This window comes from Tetrao urogallus (genome assembly GCF_951394365.1).
Source record: "Tetrao urogallus genome assembly, chromosome: 3".
NCBI classification, from domain to species: Eukaryota; Metazoa; Chordata; class Aves; order Galliformes; family Phasianidae; genus Tetrao; species Tetrao urogallus.
In genome coordinates this window covers 23,260,979-23,286,311 of record NC_136815.1, presented here as the reverse complement: position 1 = coordinate 23,286,311, position 25,333 = coordinate 23,260,979, and the positions used below count along the sequence as shown (strand labels likewise).

The following is a 25,333-nucleotide window of genomic DNA, read 5'->3' as shown; positions in this document are numbered from 1 at the left end:
GAGGCTTTTAGCTTTAAAAAAATATTGACATGGTCCCATTAGAAATTATTGTACTGATAAGAGAATCATTGTATTTGCTGCAATATTTACCAGGTATTTCTATGTACACTGAACAGAAATTTATCCACTTTATCTAAGCAACAGAAAAATTTCTCATTATATTTATCTTTCATGCAAATGAAAAGATCTAACTGAAATGAAGCCAACAGACAAGCTGCAAACTATGGCACTTGTGGGCAATGTGGACTGATACGCCACAAATCAGGAAAGCTGCTTCAGTCACACACATACGCACATTGGATTTTGTCTATGAGTCATAATTATGGGAAATTAGATCTTCTAGGAACATCATGTTCATAAATTTGACAGTAGGAATAGCATGCTTTTTAATACGACTGATTCAGAAAGCAAGTTACAAGACAACCTATGTGATGGTGATAACCACACATCATTCTCAGACCACATCACCCAGGGAGCTACACACAAACATTAACATAGCAACCCTTCCAGTATTTTATGGAGCAGGAAAATTGCTCATGCAAAGCAAAAGGAGAGGTCTGCAGCTTCTGTGACATGTGGTGTGGCATTGGTGAAACAAACAGCATGTCACATCCAAGAAGACAGTTTGTGATGAGCTTTTCTCCCCACTGAAAAGCGGGCCATGTGTCAGAAAATGCTTTGCCATAAAAGCAACATGTCGGTAACCGTTTGGTCATCTATAGGAGCATCAGCAGACTATCAGGCACATGAATGTCTGCAACAGTCATAATTAGAAAATGAGAAATATTTGCACGTATGCATTTCTCTTTCACATCCTTCTTGGAAGATGGTGTGCTCTATATGTCTAGAGGAGCTGTTTTGCACTGCATAAAGTGAATGAGGAGTATGACAGAGAAGCGTATCCTTAGAGACTCACAGCATATATGGTCATAGTTACTGTACGGTTTAAAAACTAACTGTATTGAGCTAAGTTCCTTAAGTGCTGATAATGGGACCATGTCAATTTAAAATAAATATACTTTCCATTATAGTAGTTGCTAGAGTTTGGTATGCCCTTGTCTCCAGAATCACTATATGGAAACTCAGTGAAGCATTTCCAGAACAAGTCAGTAAATGCTACAGTTGCAACTAAAACTGAAATGGGTACCTAAGATTAAGAGAAGCCGGTTTGCAAATAAAATTTCAAAATTACGGCAACTTTTCTGGAAATCAAACTGCCTGACTCCCTTACACATTTGGCAGCAGTGGGTCCATGCTTTTCTTGGTTTCAAAAATAAAAGAAACTAGAGAAAAACTGACCACATTTTTGAAGGATCAAAAGAAATGCTTTACAACCACAAGCTCAGTAATATGCCAAAGCTGAAGCAGAACAGGGTAAAGCCAAAATTCTAAAGCTTCCTGCAGCTGCTTTGACATACCGACTTCTTCAAGTTGCTTGTGGTTATCAAAGGCATCAGAAATGATATCCACACTGCATATTCCAAAAAGTACTTTGCAAGAACTAAAGGATGACATGGAGCCAAGATTTTCCCACTTAGAAGAAGTATACGTGAGAGGATTCTTAATACTCACAACTTCATACATTAGTTTCATGATAAAAATGATTTTATAACTGGAAATATACATTTTTTTTACAATACCCTCCAAACAGGTAGAACAAGTTGATATCACAACCAGCCGGCAGATTATAATTAAAATACAACTTTGACTTTTTATTAATAATAGAGCAATATACTAATTAAATCCAACATCGATTGAACTTTCTATTTACACTAGCTCAGACAGCACAGGAGGCAAAGAACTGTGTTTCAGAGGCATATGCGAATGTTAGAGCTTCTGTCATCCAGGTGCCATTTCTGACAGAACACATGTGTGCTGAACAGTTGGCAAAAGAATGAAAAAGATTACTGTAGATATATGGGCACACAGAATCTGGGATGACATAAAATTAAGTCCATATAGGAGGTGACAGACTGCTTCTAAAAAGATAATTTTTTCCTACAATTTCTTCCATCTTTGGGGAGTGCATTTGTGCATACACGTTTAAAAGAAAGATGAAAAGGGAGAGAAAGAAAGAGGGGGGTTTGATATACTTTAAATACAAATCAATAAAGGATTTTTTTTTTTTTTTTGGTGTGATATTTCCGCTTTCTTTTGGGAAAAGAAAAAGAACCTAATTCGGCTATTAGGAAGCTTTGATTCCTAAATTTGGTCAAGGCAGATTCTTCTCCTGCAGAGTCAGCATCAATACCCAAGATAATAATAGCACCTGTCTTTTGACATCAAAGTTCTCTGCCTGAGAAAATATAATGTAAACAATAAACTTCCCGTATTGTGCTGCAGCTCCTGATTTTGGCATGAACCAAATATGCTTGCAGGGCATGAGTGTTCTTCCTTTCTTCTGGAGATCTGGAATGTAGAAGTAACGTACTGCAAAACTTATGAATTTGGACTGCAAGAAATGGCATTGTTTACTGTCTCCCAGTGAAGGGACTTTGTTCCTACGTAGTCTTGTTCAAGCTGAAGAAATCTTGATGATAGATTCATTGCATCTGCTAGTTTTCATCTGGATCCAGATCAAGGTCAACTTCACTGGAAATGTTAAGATAAAAGAAAGCATAAAAAGCCAACAGAAGTACCAATATAGCTGCAAGGACAAGGGCAACTTCCTGTAGAAATAAGAGAAAAAAATTAAGACAGAAACTGTTAGAAACAATATCATCATTTAAAATAAACCAAGTTTAAATGTTATTTCCCTTCTACACTGCACAGCAAAATAACATCAGACTTTGTATAATGATTTCTTCTTGATTACCATTTCAGAGTGTTATAAAATCCATTTTACTTAGTAAACATTTCTGCAAGTTTGATACACTGCCAGAAATATTTGGCCTAAAGATCTTTGGTTTGACCTAGAAATGGGAGATTTATGTCCTTTTATTATTCCACCCCTTCCTTTTTAAAAGAAAACACGGAACTCATGAACCACAGTTTTGAACACAAATTTAAGTTATGAATTTACACTGTGAATTTTGATGTTTTCTAGCAATATGTTACTGCTTTTTGCCAACAAATTTGTAATTTTTTAATGAAGCAAACACAGTATGTTGAAAGTCAATGAAAATTGCTACCTCTACCTCCCAACTTCCTGGCATGCATCACAATATGGATCTACAAAATCCTTCAGAATTGGATGAAACTTTTCTTCCTTCCCCTCTGCAATAAGGCAAAAAGCACAACAATTTGCACTTGCACTTGCCTCTCTTCCCATAAAATATTACAACTCACTGCATCTTCCTTAATTAATATAAAAACGTCTTCCAAAGTATACATGATTTATAGCAGCTTTCAGAATCAGAAAAATGTTTTTGTACTGAAAAACCATACTCATTATGTGAACGCCTATCATCATATTCTAACTTAAGGCTGGACTCAGTTAAAACTTCAACTTTACATCTCAGATAAAACAAATCAGAGTGTGAACATCCTCTTTTTAACACCATTTCCAATGTCACAGCGTTTCACATTTTTAAGTTTTTATTTTCCAGGAAAGCACCACACACTTCTTATAGTGTTGACTGTCATTTTGTTAGACAATAAAAGCAGAAACATGAATTTGGGAAAAAAAAAACCCTATGTTCCTTCAGGTGAGTTTGCCCACCTCCACAAACTATCCTTCTTCTTCAAAAAGAAGTAATAAACTTCCCTCAAAATCTCAGCTTCAGGCTAACCTACAGATCGTCTGCATCAGAACAACACACCAATACACTTAAAAGGAGATGAGTAAAACAGTTCAATGCATTTATAGCAAGTAACCTGAATTGGTGCAGAAAATGGTGAGTCAACCTTACTCTGCGAGTGGGACTGAAAGGAGACAGCTGTAGTTCATCTAGACTATCAGACAACCTTTTCAGTTACAAAAAATCATCTGACTCTGTTGAGTGTAAGATTCCTTGTGTCCCAAACAAGATGTCAAAAAAGTCACACAAATACTCTCTAAAAATGCCTTAGACTATGAGTGGAGTACAGATGATGGGTCTATACACAGGTCAGGTGTAGAGATCTATTCCACAGGATGGACCCCCTTCAGGATCTACCAGTTTGCAGTTGCTTTGTGACTGACTTTGAAAACATCTACTGCCATGAAAGAGTTAAAAGTGTGTTAGTTTCACTTTTTAAAGTCTAGCCCATTATCTGGCACTCTTCTAGAGAACAGCATTTCATTTGCATTTACATAAATGCATTATATAGTTTATCAGAATGTTGGATCAATAATTCAACATATGCCATCCAATAAACTTTGAAATACTACTGCCTTGGTGTATGCTCTATGGGAGTCTTTGCTCTATAGAAACTTTTGCTTTACATTTTATGTGGATGATTAATTGATGTGCACTTGGAATTTATTTTACATTAAAATTGATCCTGTAAATTGGCTGAGGCTGTTTGCTGAAGATTTCAACATTTTCCTCTTACTTTCCTCACTACCCTTTTCCTCTTATCTTTCCTCACTACCCTCTGAGCCTTCCTTTCCTGTTTTCATATGATTTGATTAAAGAAAATGCATCTAATTCACTAAAATATTAAAGAAAGTGATTTTGCTTTGTTGCAGTTGCAACACGTCAGTATCTCACAAAAGGGCACGGCAGCATCAGACAGGTTTCATTTATTTCCTTGTATCCGCAGCTGTGCTCCCAGACCCATCTGGCCACACAGCTACTAATCTTAAGAGGATGTAATAAACAAGTGACATACAACTGCAAGCTCCATCTGCTCAGCAGAGTGGACAACAAAACCGTGCAATGCAGGCACCGTTCACACTTGACACAGAGAGCAAATTCATTCCGGTATTAAAAAGTTTTTCCCTCGTTTGGATGCCACACTTGCTGTCCTTTCTGCTTTACAGTAAGTCCTCTGCCCCTCTCCCTTCTGTCCTCTTTCCCCTATGGAATTCTGCGGTAGCAGCAGCTAAATTCTGGGAACGTCTGCACTAAAGATTTGTATTCTGGGAAGTGGAACAGGGACAATTTTGATTTTATTCTCAGTATCTGCTTTGATGAGAGCAGCTCTTTAATTCCTCTCTGCCTAAGTTTTGCAGTGAATAATGTGAGAGAACATTACTTTCCTCAAACAGGCATTAGGAAGGAGCCTGGATCAGCATTTGCTAACCCTGGGAATGACAGGCCTTATTGAAACTCCTAGTCTGAGAACTATGCAAGCACCTTAATTCTGAGTTACTGAAGAAGGCCGAGAAACAAAAATCTAAAATAAATAGTCCAACAAAGGATGCCTGGCTCTCAGATAGAGATATGCAGTCTCTTAAGAATTGTATCCAGTTTATGAACTTTTAGAAACATAAATTTTGCAATGTAAGTAGCAAATGAGATGCTACACCACTGCACTGTATTTGCAACAACAGTGCATATTGTCATTCTAATTTGTTTTATACTTATCAGGCTTTGCTATTTGTATTTTAAGCCATGCATAGAAATGAAATGTTAAAATACTCCCCGCTCAGCATATATAGTTCCCATTCTCTTGCACGTTATGGATCATCCCTATCACCGCTCTGCAAAATCCATTTACTCAGACAATTTCAACATGAATAATTAACCAGTACAGAAAAAAGTCCAATAGAAATAAACTTAAAATGATCACAGGGCTTTTTCTCCCTCTTTTTTTTTTTTTTCTTTCATAAGCATGTTAGGAAATAACATCCCTGATCTCAAACTCCAAAATACGGTCAGACACCTGTAAAAGGAACACAATTTTCTACTATATTTTCTAATACTTTCAATATTTTCTGTAGAACTCTACTGATTTCAGCTTAGGTAACTTTGTCAGAAACTTCTTCCAAAAAGGAAACACGTGCCATTATGGGATACCATAGATTTAATTCTCCTATCATTTTCTGTTAGATTTATGTCTCTCATGCCAAAATGTTCATATAATGTCCTCAGATTTGCTTTGATGGAATAAGTTGCAGAATTGGGATCTAAATGAGCTTAAACAGGGCATGAAAAAAATGAAGGACCAGATGAGGAAAAAAATGTTGGCTATGGCAACGCAAATCTGGACGCTGTGTATGACACTATCATATACCACAAGTAAAGAGTAGTGACACACTCAGGAAATTTTGGATTTTTTACATCTTAACTTACATTTTATTGTCCTCCAAAGAGAAGTGTACCTTTTTTAACTGACACCATCTTAAAACCAGGTGAAAGATTACCACAGATTTCTGTCTCTGAAATGTTTAACTATCCCAAGTAATTTCTGAAAAGGGGTAAGAGGAAAAGCATTCGGATCAAGGATACTTATATAGAACAAAAACAATGGTACATGGACTTGAAAATAAATCTTGTTATTCCACATATTATTTCTAAGTGGAAGGATTTATTTGGGCATTCACTGTAACTATTTTTACAAGGTTAGAAATAATAACTAACAATGATTGTTGACATCGATGACATGGCAGCTTCAGAATCATAGAATAGCCTGAGTTGAAAAGAACCAGAATGATCATCTAATTTCAACCTCCCTGCTACATGCATGGTTGCCAACCACCAGACCAGGCTGCCCAGAAATCCCAGGACCTACATCCTTAATGCAGGAGATTCTACATCTAATACAAGGTAGCAAAAATTAACTTCTATCAGTAATTTTGATAATAAAAATTTTCAGATGGCACAAAGACCATTATGGCCTCAAATAATGAAGACAAAGTGCTATTACAAAGTCACCTAAAACATCTGGCTATGTGATCACAAAGCAGCAGGATTCATTTTAACATAGCTAAACACAAGGCAATATATAAAGTTATCGAAGATGTAGGCAGTACATACAGTGTGAAGGATTCTGCCTTGAAAACCTCTGACTCTAAAATGGTCTTATAATTTAAGGGGCAACCACTCCTTCAGTGTGATTCTCTAGATGTGGAAAGAGATTTCCAGTAGGGAGATGACTGGTATTTATTTTATTATAGAGAAGAATGAGAGGTAGCCTGGTTACAACATATAACTATATATTCCATATACCTGTATTTAAGTAAGATGCTTCACAGTGTGAGGTCTTACTACCTTGTTTATAGGAACCTCTCAAGGTCCAGCTGAGGTTAGATAAGCTCTCAAGCTAAGTCTTGAAATAAGATGCCATTTGCTAAGAACAGGAATGACTGAACTTTTGAGTTGCCTCTTTGGAAGAATATTGGACTTCCATGGCTGTACATCTTTTATAATGTTTCTCAACAAAATAAAATAGCATGAAGTATATATTCTTTAGCTATTGGGAAGAATACTTCAACTCGGACGAATGCTAAAGGAAATCCCTGCTGCTAGTCTTGGGAGCTGATTGCTTTCCTCCTTCAGGGTCATGGGATGACTGGGATTGCTGACATGGTCAGTGCTGTATTTGCAGCCTCTGGAGCACTACGCTGTTCAAAATGATGATAGTTCATCCTTTTGTGCTTCAGACTTTTCTATAGAGGATCAAACAGTTTCCTTCTCTTCCAAGAAATTTAGACCTGATGGAGAGGATCCAGAGGAGGGCCATGAAGATGATCAGGGGGCTGGAGCAGCACTTCAGTATTAAAAAGGGGATCATAAAAATGAGGGAAATCAACTTTCTACAAGGGTAAACTGATATAGGACAAGGGGGAATGGTTTTAAGCTCAAGGAGGGAAGGTTTAGATTACATGTCAGGGGGAAGTTCTTCACAGAAAGAGTGGTGAGGTGCTGGAACAGGCTGCCCAGACAGGCTGTGGATGAAATGAATGGGGCCCTGGGCAGCCTGGTCTAGTACCGGATTGGAAGTTGGTGGCCCTGCGTGGCAGGGGGACTGGAAATTGATCCTTGGGGTCCCTTCCAATCCAAGCCATTCTGTGATTCTATGATTTTCCTTTTAATTGTACTGATTTCATTCCTGAGATATCTCAGGAATGAAGTTTTGCTGGTTTTCCTTTCAGTTATCTTTCGAAGTGTTAGAGATTGATCATAACTGACGCCAAAGCCTGAGAAAGATAGACCACTGCTCCGAGACAGTACAGAAAATCCTCCTAAGCTTCTGCCTGGTGCATCTTGTTCAAAGTTGAAAGCCACCATGATTACTGTGCTTAAGTGTACAGGTCAGGCCAGGGTCAGATGGGAGCAATATGATTTTACTTTTCACTTTGTGCATTTTTCCTCTCTGTCCCTTCCATTTCAAGGTCAGGGATCAAAGTATGACTGCTGGGATCACTGGGAATATCACGCTTTGTTCACTGGTGGCACATTAAGCTGCCCTGCTCTTTATGTGAAGCACATAAACCAGTTTGGAGACACAGTATTTTGGCCATAGCAAAGTGCTTGGATTTCCTTGAAGGTATCTGGATGAAATTTTATGATCTGTAGCACATAGAAGCCAGATCAAATGATCTAATAGTCCCTCGTGCCCTTAATTTCTGCAAAGCTATGAAACTGTATTCCCAACATATCTTGGCAAATGTAGTCCACTAACTTAGCAGATTATGAACAGCGTGAAATCAGAGAACACCCTTTGCCAAAATATACTAGGAATGTTTTGTTATCTGTCCATACATAACTTATTCCAGATGAGATAAACTCTTAATAGTGAGCTAGCTAGATAAACAATAGATTAAGCAGATATGCAAAAGAATGACAGACAGTAAGCTCACACTTCGCTAGGAAGCATTTTTTCCTTAGCGCAATCAATGTACTGTATTGCTAACAATTCTCTATGGAGTGCTATTCTGCAGTTGATTATGTCTTTGCAAGTGGGTGTAAAACACTACTGTTCAGATTTGTGTCTGCCTTTCACCAAGAGAGAAAACTTCATCATTTATCCCATGGACCACTGATTCATTCTTGCCTGTGAAAACAATCTTCCCTCAAGAATTCCCATTATTAGTGGCTTCTGCATACAAAACCCCAGCTATTTAGGGCTGAACTTGCACAATCCTCAAACTATTTTCTTCTCACCACCCTCCTGCTGGCACCTCTTCCTTCACTCATAAAAAGCAGAGTTAGCATTGACAATGTAGAGCCCTTGCTGCTTCGCCTGGCCAGCACGACCAGGTGGGCATCCATCAGCATGAGCTGAAGGACAACAAAACACTCACACAGAGAAGGCCCAGAGGCTTCTTTTTTGTTACTGCTACAAAGAATTTGCCCTATGCTAACACCAGGAGACATCTAGCATATTGCTTTCCCTCCGAGTTGTTTCTTGAGACGGGGTCCTGCTTTTCCAAGAGACACCATATATTTGGAACCATCTGCAATTAGCGTCGTACATACAAACAGAGCTTGTACAATAGCTCTGTTATAATATCCAATTTTTAAACATGTTTAAAGAACAAATATTATACACCAAATGCTAGCGTGGTCACCTTGCTTGAACTAACTTTCGGTTGTTATTAGTGCTTAGCTACTTCTCTGACATTATCAACATGTATAAAATCTCTCATTGGGGAAATTAAAAAGTACTAAATGGCAGTGACTGAAAGAAACTTTGTTACTTTAAACCTTGCATTAAAATGACAAGGCAATCAAAGTTTGACAAGACAAGCTAATTAGTATGCCAGCGATGAAATGTGAAGGATCTCCAGGGGATTGGTTCTCGAAAGTTTTATGTCATTTATAGGGACTTTTTAAAGCAAATGTTGTCAGCTCTTGTGGTGAAATACACAACAGCTGAATTTCATTATCTTGATACGTATTGAGGACTACATCCCTCCTCTGCTTTCCAGTCCTCTTCTCTTTCTCCCTAAATACTTGTGCTTACAACGAGTGGTTGTTCTCCCCGTGAATTAAATCCTGGTAGAAAAGAGTGCTAGAGGTATCAATAGTTTAAATGTTGTAAGTGGAATTTTCAAAGATTTGTAAAAATATCCCCCTTTCCTAGAGAGCTTCTACTTCTACATATCGTATGACAAAGATATATTTCCTCTACAGTAATTTAAAAAGTCAATTAGGTTTTTCTACGAAAGTGTTAATATATTTTGAAGTGCTGCATACTGCATAGTGTACCAAATACAGATAAACAATAAAAGGTGAATACACAAATGTGTGTGTTTTTTCAAATGTTTAACAAGAACCATGGACACTTCTATTTAAAGTGCTGCCTACTTATTACATTGCTCTGTAATTATATCACTTTTCTTTCCTCAACACAGACTGAAGTTAATCAACTGTCACAGAATCAGAGTCTGCATCACATAATAATACAAAATTCTCACCCTTAGGAAGGTGAACCATGCTAACTTTGCTAACGTGAAGCGACAGCTGTGACAGTATCTTCCCAAATGAGGAGCTCAGGCACACTGAAAGCTTGGAATATTAGGAAACAAACAATTAAAGTAATGTGCATTTAGCCTCAAAATAGTTTTACTAATGTATATATCATAATGAGACCTCAAATCTTCTGCTTTCTTTGGTTGTCAGAGGCATAAGAATGGTTTAACACCAAGGAGATTTCAAGAAATTCTCATTTCCAAATTTACCCAGATGACAAAATAGCAGTATTTTGGATTGGTGTGGAGGATGAAAATATCTGCCATAAGATTGCTCTTGGGCAGAGAGAGGAACTCAAGGATGGATGGAGCAAAGCAATCCTTGTCTGAGAGAGAAGTTCAGCTTGGGAGGGTGCTCCCCAGGGACACAGAGGCCACATCACCAAGCAGCCTCTCCCAGCTGAAGGAATAAAGCAAGCTGAAGTGTTGTCACTGAGAAACAGAAAGAGGTGTGAGTTTACCTAATTGCTGTGCTGAGCAGCACAGGTTTGGTCAGTGGAAGGGCAGAGTTTTACTCTACAGGGACTCTCATTATCCTGGTGAAAGTACTGTAACACTTAGCAAGTCTAAGGCTGTTTGCATTAAGCAGGCTCAGTGAGAAGGACGCACAGAAAGGCCTTGCCTTCCTTCCCCATAAGCACATCCCTGGTGTCCACCTTCCCTTCCCTTTTGCTTAAGCTCTGTCAGCTTTTCTCAGCAATTAGGAAGCAAGGCAAATGACTGTGATCTGTTTGAAGATGATCAGTCATACTTTAAGGCCCACGTGTGCAAGAGACTTTACAGTCAGAAGACATCATCTTAAACAATCTTTTTTCTTCCTCTCTTCCATTCTTTCTTCCTTTCTCTCTTTCTTTTCCATCCTTCCTTTCACAGAGGCAGAATTGCAAACCTAAGACATTTTAATTAGGATTACCCCAAGAACACAACACCCCACATACTAGAGAGCACATTCACATGTTGATGACAAAAGTCATTCTTAACTGCAACAAAGCTGGCATTCTACTAAAATATGCAGGAACACATTTGTACAGAATAAACAATTCTTGTTCTTATTCACTAATGTTTGAGTTTCACGATACATACGATTACACATATGCTTTTCCATTCTCCTTCAATTTGCTTTCAAGTAAGAATTAAGAACAAAGGAAACAAACATGTTTTGAGGACTAAGGCTCCTATTTTTCTCACTTCTATGACATATGCATAAAACTTGTACATTTCTGAAGAACTGAGCTGTACACTAAAAGTCTCCAAGTAGAACATCACTTTTAAAAGGTCAATGCATTGAAAGTAAAATGAAAAGAAAAAGCAAAATTTAATAAGGGAAGGAAAAAAACATCAAACACAAAAGGTTAATAATCTATCCTTTAAACAAAAAAGGCAATCTACTTTTTCTCATTAAAACCTGACACACAGCACTAACTGAGGAGATTATGTTGTGAAAACATACTGCATCGCACAGTAATGCTTGATCGAGATCAGCAATCAGGAGCAAAAAGAAAGCACTGTTTCATGATTATAATAGCAAATTCTGGAAGACAACCAAATACATCATCTGGCAGCTCAACAGCTGTTACAGCTTGGTAGTAATACCTTGGCATTTGCTATAAGCTATAACTTGAAAAAACTGATTTCTCATCTGCCAGATACAAGAAAATGTCCTCCTTTTAACATTTCTGAAGTTTCTTTCATTAGAATACCCAGCTATCTAATCTTTTTTAATAATTATTTTACACATTTTTTATCCTTGCTGCTAAGTTAATTGGGCATCACTTTGATTTAAAAAAAAAAAAAAAAAAGTTGGATGGAAAAAAATCAAATGCAACCTAGATAAAATAATGTACGTTCAGCAAATTCAATTTTGATGATACAGGACAGTAGATAGCATAGAGTATTCCTAATTGTCCTCCTTGTTCACATTCACAGTCATGATCAATTGGCCATTATTGTACCTCATAACTTCCTGAAAAAGAGACATTTCCAAAATAAAGCTCAGTATCTCTCCAGGTGTTTTGTTCTTACTTAAGCCTTCTGTTTCCAAGTCAGAGGCAGTACACATGGATGTAGACTAAAATAATGATGCTGTGAATTTACAACACTTATCAAACCTTGTCTTTAAGTTACTCCTGGGTATAGGGAAGGAAGAGGAAGAAAGAAGTCATTTACTGTCAATTTTGTAACAATATGAACTAGTCAAAGCATTTGTTTTGTGTGTACAGTGGCACCCCAAAAAGACCAATTTTCTAAGCGCACCATATTTTGGCATTAAAGTAAATATGCATCATAACAAGAACTTGGACTACCTTTTAGTGTTTCCACTATTCTAGTTATTTTGGGGTTAAGTAAAAGCAATCCATCATAAATATTTTAGATTCTGGCATTCCACTTAGATTTTGAAGTGTCATAAACAATATCTCTCAGAAATCAATATTCATGCAGCACATCTATGGGGAAAAGAAACAACAAATACACAAAGGTGGAATAAGCTATCAAAGAGAATTCTACCTTCACGCCTAGTGCAGTTTTCTTGGCTTCTGCTTTTAATCTCGTTGCTCTTAACATAGGTCTGGTTTTCTTATAATCTTGCTTTCCTAGAGCAGAAAAACACATTTATTGAAAATGATGCCAAAAAAGATAAAGAATGTCAGCAATTATCTCAGTTTGAAAGTCAGCTCTCACATTTGCAAACATCTCACAGTTCAGCACTTTAAACAGAAGCCACGTTATAGGACAGGGGCCCAATCAGAAGAACAATGTTCCTAAGCTCAGATGATGATAACAACAAGCAGGAGCTGATAAATCAGTATAGAACCTATTACCTCAGAGAGACATCCAAATACACATACTGACCGCCATCCACTAGTACAATGTTTATGAAATTGTTCAGTAAGCATCAGACTGCAAGTAAGTAGATTAAAGGAGGATGACGTTTTACCCCTTGCTTTTCAATCAAAGCAAAATTTTCATTATAATTTTTGTTGGTTAGCCACCTCTAATGCATTTATAAATGTGTAATACGTGACATTATGGAGAACATGAATGTTTCATCATTCTGAACCGGAACATTATTTGTGAGCAGCAGAACTCAGAGACATGCAGGTCAATCCAAGTAAGCATTAATAAAACCATTGTTTCACACCATCTGTTTATAGAAACATGTTACACGGAAACTTCTAGAAGTGTCTTAGATGTGCTTTTAAAAAATTATGAGAACCACCTCTTACAGCCACTACACTGTGCAGCAAAGTGCTTCAGGACTGAGTCCGTATGAAGTGAGTTCAGAGGAGGACATGAGAGTACTTAGAAATGGTATAAATCATTTAGCTCAATTTAATAATAAAGCATAAAATACTCGATACCTCTCAGGGATATTTTTGCTATTTAAAGGACATGTTACCGCTGTACTGCACACTATTAACCATAGCCTCTCTAAGCTGCCAGAAGTCAAGGTACTGATAGAGTGAGAGAAGGAGGAAAAGAAAAAGGGTGAAGAAACAGCTGAGAGGGGTAGAACCCTAGCACAACCCTTTTTTTTCCTCCAGTGCATGCTTGAATTTTGTACTTTTTGTCTATTTTGGAACCTAACCTACATTGCTTAAAGAAGAAATGCTATAGTATTTTTTTTCACCGCTAGTTTTACATCTAGGTTTCATCATTATCACATTCAAATAATTTCACCTTATGTCTAGAGCTGTGCCAAGTATTTCTGTGCACGTAACACTCCCATTTAATCAGCTAGATGGGGGTCTTGCATTTATAAACAATTGAGCAAGCTTCAGACTGAGATACTACAGAGCAGTGGTGGAATTCTGCAACATCAGTTGGAAAAGAAAGATCTTCTCCAGTGATACCCTGGATTTACACTTGTATCTCTGCCCACACTTTCTGTTTCATCTCTCTGCTCTTATTCAATGCAGAGCTCCTCTCTGTGTAGCATATGCTGTTTGCTCTCATGGTCTAATCTGTCCTCAACCCTAGGGATTATACATTGCAAAAGTCTTCGTATTATCCGTTGGTCAGATATTATTCATTGAAGACCTGAAATAACTTAGAAAATACTCAGTGACAAAAGGAAAAATAACTGTAATCATTTGAAAAAAGCATACATCCAAAGAGCCTTCTTAGAAAACGGAGTGAAGAAAAAATGACAAAATGACTATTTATGTCTTATGTTCCAATATATTCATCCAGTCAACATATCTCGTTTACAGGAGGGGATGACTGCAGCATTATTCTTCAGAAGTGAATGCTATCTGATAATAGGATGCATCAGAGAGTTGAGTGCTGTAATAGTCCAAACAGTTATGGAGAGATTTGCAGTAACAACCAAAACAGCGAAGTCAAGACATGAAGCCAGACTGAAAGAGAATGTGTTCCCCCCACTAAAGTACTGCAGACGTACTTTTGCAATGAAATAGTTAAAGAGCTGTCAGAATTTCCATTATAAATGGCAGGAGTTTATAACTCATAAAAATTCACTCCAGGGTGAAATTTGGCATTAGATATACCCCAGCCTTGAATTTTTTTTTTTTGTTTTGTTTGTTTGGAGCCAACTTTCAATAAAATGATACAGCTGTTCTTACTTACTCATGAACAAACTATAGAAATTTATCCATTTGAGATGTTTTAAGTACGACAAAAACTTTCATTTAGAAGTATAAAGCTGACAAGGACTAGGTTCAATTTCAGTTCTCATAATTCACATTTGCTGTTCTCCCGTCTGGGGCAAGTAAAGCAGGACAGTCAGAGGTTTCCCTTCCAGTGATGCAATGGCATTAGGTAATAAAAACTAGAAAGGACTGCAAGGCCCGTTAGGGATGAGAAAAAATAGTTAGATGCTGTCCCCCACCTACCTTTCCTCCCACTGCTCATTCTCCCTCTTTTTCTCCAAGGACTAACTGTGAAGGTTACTAGAGCAGAGGTAAATGCTGCACAGGAGAAAGTCTCCCAAAGAAATTAATCAGGAGTACCAAGCCTATTTCTAGCAAAGAGTAGCTGACTAGTGTGACTTCCCTCAGCTTCAAGCACTCTGGTACTGTCTATTCTAGTTATGGTTAAGACCGGATTGTAATCTAGAGAATACTTCCAGATTTATACTAAATCTGATACAAACAACTACCCCAACCTTTATAATGAATAGGCTATTTAAATAATTACTCCGGAGCTGATGCTTCTCCAAATCAATGTACCTGTCATTAATCCTCCAGTCTTCTTTCAAATGCAAAAGCCAGAGAAAAAAAAAAAAGGGAGAGAAACAGTCTGAGTCTACCAAGTGCAAAAGTTTAAAAAGGGCATCTGTGGAGTCCTTCCTAATGAAAACCAGATTTAGCAATTGCACTAAAGGACTTTTAAAACATATGAACTTTCTGAGGCCTTGGGAAAAACATCTGCAATACAGGACTATAAAGAACTCCGAAATGCAAAGCCCCAACCATGTGAACACTGATCATTACCACCTGGAACACAAGCAGAAATAACTAGTACTAGCTCCCTATGTTCTCTCTGAGCCTTCAAATTCAACCAGTTGGAGTATGTATATTCACACTTCCAATTTCTTACAATTTTATCTCACTTATCCTGAAAGCTTTGTACGTTTATCCATCAGAGTCCTCAGCTAAAGCTGTTTCTTCATCCTGGGAAGGGATCGTCAAAACCAGTTAAGATGGACTCAGCAAACAAAGCTCCATTTGTCTGCTCTACCTGATGTCTATTTAAGACAGTCACTGAGTTTTCCTGGGGGAACACAGGAAGGCAAGAAAAGAAGCCAAAATCATATCGCTGGAAAATTTCCAGACCAAATCCTACTTTGTGTATTACCTAAGCAAAATCCTTTCCTTTTTTTTTTTTTTTTTTTTTACTTTTTCTCATTGTCATTACCATCAATTCTTCATTTCGTCTGTCAAACTCAAGTACCAGCTTCCTTTCTCCTTTCTCCTTTCTCCTTTCCCCTTTTCCTTTCCCTTTCCCCTTTTCCTCTCCTCTCCTCTCCTCTCCTCTCCTCTCCTCTCCTCTCCTCTCCTCTCCTCTCCTCTCCTCTCCTCTCCTCTCCTCTCCTCTCCTCTCCTCTCCACTCCCTTCCCCTCACCTCCCCTCCCATCGCCTGTTAATATCACTGTTAATGCAAAACTTAAACTAAATAGCAGCTATGAGCTAGACAAGTTCATCAAGTTCTGGGTGACCTTTCCTATTTACTCTGCAGAACCGTGGTGACATTACCAGGTAGTATGTAAAGACACTGTGCTTTGTATACATAACAAGCTCTGCAACACAAGGAACCAATAATGCAACATGTTGAACACTATATTTTAAGAAAACTGACTGCATCTAAGATTTTGTTTAAAGATGCTGCCATTTACCATACCATCTGAACCTATATCATAACTTCTTAAAAAAAAAAATAATTAGATTCCTGACCTTTCTAGATGTCTATTCTGTCATTCTAACAATTGCTCATTACTGGATTTGAATAACTGACTAAAGACTGCCTCTCTGTCTTTCAATTCATCAGGCTTAAGCAGAAACAGGACTGCATCTTTGGCCTTTGTTGATACTGTTGTCCAAGCTTATTATCATATGAATATCTGGTTATTGTTTTATAAATGTTCACATTTCGGGAGCTCACTGCCTTCTTTTCTCTCAGTAGACTTTACAATATCCACCTTCATTATCATCATGCGGCAGCACTGCTCTTCGCCTGCATTTTCTACTTTAAAAATTAATGCACTGCTATTTTCTGAATACTGTACTGCGTAAGCTGCTTATGAGTACATTATGCTATCAAGCGAGCACATGCAGAAAAGCTTCCTAAACTGTTATTCTTTCAATGAAAATACAGCTGGTTCTGCTTCAAAGGCACTTCTTTTCACCTGCAAATGGACTTGCTCCTACACTTATTCCTCAATTCATTGTCTTTTATTTGTGTCTGCAAATCTTTAATTGCCTTTAATTAGAAAAAAGTAAATTCAGTGCTTTAATCTTGCAAATACATTCAATCATAATTCTGTCTGGGATGAATACTAAGTTCTATTCACTGACTGATCTTTATAACAAAGGTATATAAATTTATTGTCCGTTTATATAGACCACATCAATTAAGCCACAATGGAAAAACAAATAGATAAGAGTCAAAATATTTGAAACGAGAAATGTGCAATCTAAATTTAATTACTCAGACAAATTATTTGAAGATGAGTTATTTACAGCATGCCAAAAAACCTGGCAGATAGTAAAATTTGCTAATCAACATTACAAATTTAAAATTCCTTTCAACACTTTCCGCATAATTCGTAGCAACCAACAAACTACTGTCTTGAATCTTTCTCTGTTAGTGCTATAATCAAAACATTAGTCAGATTTTTTTCCACATAGCAGCAATCCATTTCACATGTTAAAAGTATTGTTTGAAGCACAATAAAACCACAACTCCTGGGTACATTTTAGTTACTGGTAGTTGTTTAACTAAAATATATTAATGTACCCCATGTTGAAACCCAGACTAAAAAGTATAAATATCTAATTAGAAACTAGAAAAACTAGAAACAGGCTGGGATAAGCTTTGCTGTCAAACTGGTAGTGTGAAATTGTACACCTAATTAAGCTGAAATTAATGTTCTTATTATTAATTTGAATTATTGAAGGTTCCAGGAACCCCCCAGTTAAATCCTACTGAGCAAACACAGAAGAATAAAATAGTCCTCTGGACTTTTTAGGGTTTCTATAGCCTGACTTGGAGTACCAGCTACGTTCCTTGGAGTTTCAAGCTACAGGATCATAGGATAATTAGGTTAGAAGGGATTTCTGGAGGTCATCTGGTCCAAACCTCCACTCACAACAAAGCCAGTTTCAAAAACAGATCCAGATTGAAAGTTAATTCTGGTTGCTCAAGTCTTTGTCAAGCTAAATTTTGAATATTTCCCAAGGAGGAGATTCCAAAACCTCTCTGAGTAACCTTTTCCAACATTTTACCATTCCAATGGTAAGAACAGTTTTCTCCTCCTTAATTAGAATTTCCATGTTCTACCCTGAGTGTGTTGCATCTTGCATTCTTGAGAAAAGTTGGGCTTCGCCTTATATGAACACGTGCCAGCAATGTAACCTTGCTGCTAAAAAAGCTAACGGTAATTTGGGCTGCATTAGGCAAAATATCACTAACAGGTAAATGGAGATGATTCTGTCCCTCTATTTGGAACTGGTGAGCCCACATCAGGAGTTAGTGCTGTGCCTAATTCTGTCCTCTCTAACACGAGAGAGACTCGAACATACTGAAGACAGTCCAACGGAGAGCTATGAAGATGTTTAAGGGCCTGGAGCACCTCTCCTAAGAGAAGAGGCTGAGAGAGCTAGGCCTGCTCAGATGGGAGAATGGTACACTCAGGGGGATCTCATTCATAAATACCTGAGGAAAGGCTGCAGAGAGGACAGAGCCAGACTCTTTTTCAGGTCAGGCGACAATGGGCACAAACTGGAAAACGGAAGATTCCTACCGAGTGCCAGGCAGCACTGCTGTGCTGTGCAGATGCCAGAGAACTGGCACAGGTTTCCCAGAGAGGTTGTGGAATCTCCTCCTTGGAGATCTTCAGAATTTGTCTGTGCATGGGTCTGTCCCCTGTCTGTGTGTCCCTGCTGGAGCAAGGGTTGGGCCAGGCAGACCTGAGAGTCCTGCCAGCCTCAGCCACTCTGAAATCCTGTGAAACAGAAACTAATAGAATTCAGTAATGGGCTGTAAAAGCAGTTAGTTTGTACTTTCAACAGTTCTATAATGTTATACTAGTTTACTTTTTAATGGGAGGGAATAAAATTTATTTTTTTCCAACATGCTCTGGAACTCCTGAAAACCAGGCTTTCTCATACAACATTGCAGAATTTTTCTTTACTTGCCTTTACTAATGTCAGGAAGCTACGTGTCTGGCATGCAGAAGGAAGTGTTTTCTTAAGCACTCTAACATCACACAGCTCCACAGAGGAACCAATTGCACCCATATCCTAAGATATGCATACCAAAGAGCACGTTTAAATCTCTGAGAGATCTTAAACCAGTGACTGCAATTCATTGAGTAACAGAATCTGAATTCAGTGAAACTCTAATCATACCTGACATCTACATTTTAAATATGCATGCATCATCTATAACATTACAACTTGGCAACTGGAAATAACTGTTGGTCTAGGATATTAAAGGAACCTCAGAAAACAAAATTTGAAAAAAAAATTCTGGCCCACCCTCAGTTAAAATCAGAGAGCACATCAATTATCAGCAGTAATGGTTAGGGTAATCTACCTTTGAGAATTGGTGCAAGAACTCTAGTATGCAAGCATGAAAAACAAGACTAAGCCCTCAAGAATTTACTATTTTTTTTTTTTGCTTTTAATATCACATGGACATATTCAAAGGCCATTCTTTTCCAGAGAAGAAGACAGGCTTTCTTGTTTTTAATTGCTGTGATTACAAATGGAGGTTTTGGAGCCTTAGGTTAACAGAAACACTTTGTTATGTTTTAAGCATACTTAAGAACATGTCTGTAATCATAAAAAAGCATGAAAACCCCCCACAGTCGCTCTCTTTTTTATTCAGGTTTAATGGCAGCTCAAATCACTGACCATTTTTCAATCTTGAGAGACAGAACAGCTTGACACTAATAATACATTTGTAAATGACACATCATCATTTAACACAACATTAAGTGCTCAGGGACAACTTTTTACTGTAGACACAATGTGCTCTAAGCTCAGGGTTGACATTTAATGCTACAAAGATAATCCAACCAGTTATTCATGAGGGGTAAATTAATTTTCAAGCAACTATGTTTCAGCTCTAAGCCAACTAGAAGGACGCGTTAAAATGAATAAGTTTCTTCTGCAAGATTAAAAAAAATGCCTGCAAGATTAAAAAAAAAAAAAATAATAATCAAAATATAAAGCATCCTTAAGTATGCCAAAATATAAGCATTTAATCATTGCTATCTTTCCTTGACTCCAGAACTCAAGTCTGGTAATATTTGTTACGTATAACATTCTGACAGGAAACAAAATCCTTCAGAAAATTTTCTATGAGTTGCCATGAAAAGCCGTAATTCATTAAAGAAACATTTTACATTTAAAGTCTCTACTAGGCATAGGTTGATTGTAACAGACAATTAAAAAGATTTGAATTAGTGCCTTTTCAGAGACTTGTTTTAAGGAACCTTTCAAAAAATATATTAACAATATAGAAAAGGATTTCAGAAAATAGATTGTCAATAATGAAAAAAAGTATATTTTAAATCAGTTAATACAATCGTGAAATTTCATTATTTTCAACAGCTGTGGAACACAATTAATTGCAAGATCATAATAAAAAGTATGAAGAACAGCAGTAAAAATATTCATGCTTACTAGACACTGCTCAATGAGCATTTTTCTTCATATATTTCAAAATTGCCTTTTAAAAACTTTTGTTCAAGCCCAACATATACATGCCAGCAGGCATTAAAAAGTAATAGTTCCATCTAAAAGGGAGTATCTTAAATGATGACAGTTCTTCAATTAACCTTTCCAAGAATCTCTTTAACATTTCATACTCAGACAACTACAAGAAACATTAAATACCTTTCTTAAAAAGAAATTAACACAATTAATTTGAAACAGATCACTGAGTGCTCCACTTCTCCTCCATCTACATAATATACACATGCATGAATGTGCCCATGTAGTTTCAAGCAATTTTTTGTTACTTTGCTATTGAGCAACTTCCAGCATTCGCACTTTCTTATAAACAATTATGTTTTAATATAAATTCTGAAACTGAGGAAATAAAAAAACAGATTTGACTGCATAGGAGTGAAATACCACATTAATGTAAGTACAAGCTATAGCTTTTATCAAAAATTTGATTACACTTGGAAAGGATTTGATTTTTTTTGGACAATGGAAACTATCATACTCTTTCTTGGATGATAAAAGGTGTGAAAAAGGCAGCTCAGTGCATGGCACAAGGGCCGTACTGCTCACAAAGAGCCTTTCTGCCTTTTTGAGACAGGCTGAACCTGGCTCCAACTTGGCTTACACTGATTTTATTAACTTTGCTGGCTGCAAGCAGAGGAAAATGTAATATACCTTGAAATAAGTGGAAACAGACACATGGATTCTTGGTCAAAGCTTCCTAGGCAGACGGACAGAGCATGCAGCACAGTCACTCCAGAACTGCACAAGCTCTGTGTCTGTTCTTCTGCTCTTTGGAATCTCAATCTCTTGCAGTTTCAGACTTTAATATATGCTATTCAAAGGTAAAGTCATAGTTCACTTAATAGATAAAAATCTAAGCAGAGGAGGATCTACCAGTAGAAAATGTGTAGCAAAGGTGAGAGAGTGTCATTATCACCACAGATTCTGATAATATTTGGAAGAACATCTAAGAATCATGATAGACACAGTAACTACAGAATCACAGAAGAAAAGGTCTAGAGGAGACCTTGAAAAGTTACTTTGTTTGTCCCTGCCCTAAGAGACCATGAAGTTTACCTACATAATTCTTGATGGATTTTTGTCTATGTAGTTCTTAACATTGCTAAAAAAAAATTGGACTGTACCCTAGCTTTCCCCTAGCGCTTCACAAGCTTTATCATTACAGGTTTCTTCAGGTCCAATGTCTAATTTAAATGTCCCTCAACGAACTGTTAAAACATTAGTTTTCATCATATCCACCATGAACTCAGAAGTCAGTTGATTGTATCACTTGCTTCATTGCATAAGGCTTTTGTAGACTTAATGACTGTCATTGTATCTCTCAAGTCTTCTGTTCTAAAGATTGAAAAACACCAGTTCCTAAGTCCTCTCTGGGTCCCAGTTGCTCTCCTCTGGATTTTTCTTCTGATCTTTGTGCAATATTGCTAGATTCTCTACCTAGGATGGGACCAACCCTGGATAAATGTTGGATGCCACAACATTAGAAGGACATAAGAGAGCATCCAAAGGAGGGCAACAGAGATGGGGAAAATCTGGAGGGCAGAATGTATGAGGAGCACTGAGGACCCTTGGTTTGTGCAGCCCTGAGGAGAAAACTCATAGTGACTGCAGCTAGGGTAAAAAACATAACCCATCAGTCTCACCTCTGCGCCAGGAAAGATCATGGAACAGATCCTCCTGGAAGCAATGCTAGGGCACACGGAGGACAAGGAAGTGATATGGGAGAACCAGCATGGCTTCACCAAGGGCAAATCCTGTTTGACCAACCTGGTTGCCTTCTATGATCCTGCTCACGACTGCATCAATATACATGGGAAGAGCCACTGATGTCATCTATCTCAACTTCAGTAAGGCCTTTGACATGGTACCCCATAACATCCTTCTCTCCACAATGGGAAGATACGGATTTGATGGATGGACTGTTCAATGGATGAAGAACTGGCTGCAGGATTGAGTCCAGAGAATGGTGGTCAATGGCTCAATGTCTGGATGGAGACTGGGCACAAGTGGTGTTCCCCAGTGGTCAGTGCTGGGGCTGATACTCTTTAGTATCTTCATCAGAGACTTTGACTGTGGGATCGAGTGCACCCTCAGCAAGTTTGCTGATGACACCAACCTGTGGGGTGTGGTAGACACACAAGAGGGATGGGATGCCCAGGTGAACCTCATGAAGTTCAACAAATCCAACTGCAAGGTCTTACATCTGAGTCAAGGTAACACTACCAACACAAACTGGAGGGTGGAAGGACTGACAACAGCCCTGCCAAAAAATGAGGGTAACGGTGGATTGCAAGCTCGATGTGAGCCAGCAATGTGCCCCCATAACCCAGAAAGCCAACTGCATCCTGGGCTGCATCAAAAAATGCATGACCAACAGGTCAAGGGAGGTGATCCCATCCCCCTGTTCTGCAGTGGTGAGGCCCCTCCTGGAGCACTGCATCTAGATGTGGTTCTCAATACAGTAGAAACATAGACCTGTTGGAGCATATCCAGAGGACCTCAAAAGCAATCCATTGAATGGAACACCTCTCCTATGAGGACAGGCTGAGAGAGTTGGGGCTGTTCAGCCTGGAGAAGAGAAGGTGACCTGATAGTGGCCTTTCAGTATTTAAAGAGGAGCTACAGGAAAGAAGGGGACAGATGCTTTAGCAGGGTCCATAGTGACAAAACAAGGGGAAATGGCTTCAAGTTCAAGGAGTGTAGATTTAGGTTAGGAAAAAATCTTTTACAGTGAGGGTTCTGAGACACTTGAACAGGTTACCTAGTGTTGTGCTTGATGTCCTGTCCTTTGAGACTTTCAAGATGAGGTTGGACAAGATCATGGGCAATCTGATCTAGCTAGTGGTGTTCCTATTCATTGCAGGGGAGTTGGACTATATGGCCTTCAGAGGCCCCTCCCAACTCTAAGAATTCTATGATTCTATATTCACATATCTCTATTTATCAGAACAAATGGTCAAAAAGACTTGAAAGAGTCAAAGTGTATGACATCTGTTCCTCTCTGTAAGAGTTGCTTCTCTGTCACAGAAGAAAATCAGATTGGTCTGACAAACTACATTAGCTGTTACTTTCCTTCTCATTGTACTGTAGGTGCTTACAAAACACTATGTGTCCCTGTCCTGAAGGGTGCGAAAGATGAGGCAGCTGCATTCAATAATTTATGAATATTATATGTCCCATCTGTTTGACTGCTATTGTGATGCTGGCTGTATAATTACTGCAGGTTAGCTCCAGTAAGAGCTAGCCCATCCATACACAGGAGGGTGGAAAACTACTGCTAATAGTTATCCACCTAGAGCAATTAGATAATAAAGGAAAATATGGAGACTGATGACCAAGTCACTCAATTCAGCTGTCCACAGTAAAATAAAACATATCCATATTACAGATCCTCCACAAAACATCTCTGTTCTCCTCACTCTCATGACTACATAGCCAGAGATTCCTCCCAATGTCTTACATAAAGTTACATAATTTTGAATTTTACATAAAACAAGAGTGATTGAGGTCACAGTAGAAGCTAAAGATTCCGTATTGTAGACTTTCCCCTTGCCCCCCTCAAAAAAACCAACCACCAATACATAAGTAAATGATTCTGAGATCCCAATTCAAAGGAAAGCAATATTGCATTCCTTCTTTCCCCACTGAAGAAAACCTGTTCAACACTCTAAACCAGAAAGAAACATCCAGATCACGACTCTGGCAATAAGTTTAACCTTGGAACATGTGAACAGGATCAAAGAAACCACTGCCTAAAAATTGTTTTCAATACTGGTAATTTGAAATTTACTCCCAGTTATTCTGGTGTATATCAAGCTAGTGTCAGATGACATTGGTGAATCACTTACTAGAGTGGTTGCTGAATAAGCACTGCAACATCACCACACACTTGTAACATCAAACCATTCGCACAAAGGGTCAGTGGTGCTTCAAAAGGTCAGCAGTGTTTTTCTCTCCTGCTACAGTTAACTCCTCACTACCTGACATGCTCAACCTTACCAGTCGATTGTGTCCTGTCCTTGGGGGACATCGCAGTGAGACTGGAGCACCACATGGATCCGGAGTCACCCCTTTACCCCATGCCCTTGCATCTTTCACAAGCACCCTCATAGGAGCCACAGACCTCCCTAGCCATGCCTGACCAGACATTTGCTTACAGGAGAGATGGGGATGGAGATCAATAATAGGAAGGACATAATCTGTCACCCACAGCTTCCTTTCCCCCAGCTGGAACAGAAATGGCTTGGAGTGGCACAGAAAACCCAGTAACTCAGGGAACAGATCAGGTCATCTGATGAAGAGTACAGGAATCTATTGAAGATACCACAGTTACATCCTTGCCTAATTTAGTTTTAGTTTTTGTTTCTCACACACAATATTTGAGCAGTATTAATACATTAAGCCACCATTCAACCATATTTCTGATTTTACCAGAAGCAAAAAAGCCTTGTGGCAAACAAATAACTTTGTAAAGAAAGTCACATTACGGGCCAGGAACGGAGACTCAGAGACTACGCAGCTAAGGAGACGATGCTCTCTAATCCCTGCTCGGTGGAAATCTCTTTTAAACTTAGCTTGTGCCTTGGTTGCCACGATTAAAAGCATTCT

General features: G+C 38.2%; 1 protein-coding gene across 1 annotated transcript in view; it reads right to left on the bottom strand.

Moving 5' to 3' along the window:
- Positions 1-2,555: 2,555 nt before the first annotated feature.
- The window catches only part of TRIQK (triple QxxK/R motif containing), a gene marked incomplete at both ends in the record, with an annotated part of 41,656 nt that continues 18,878 nt past the window's right edge, over positions 2,556-25,333 (bottom strand). The window contains 2 exons of the mRNA XM_079533995.1: positions 2,556-2,669; positions 12,791-12,876. Coding sequence (XP_079390121.1) covers positions 2,556-2,669; positions 12,791-12,876 — 200 coding nt within the window. The remainder of the gene's footprint in view (positions 2,670-12,790; positions 12,877-25,333) is intronic.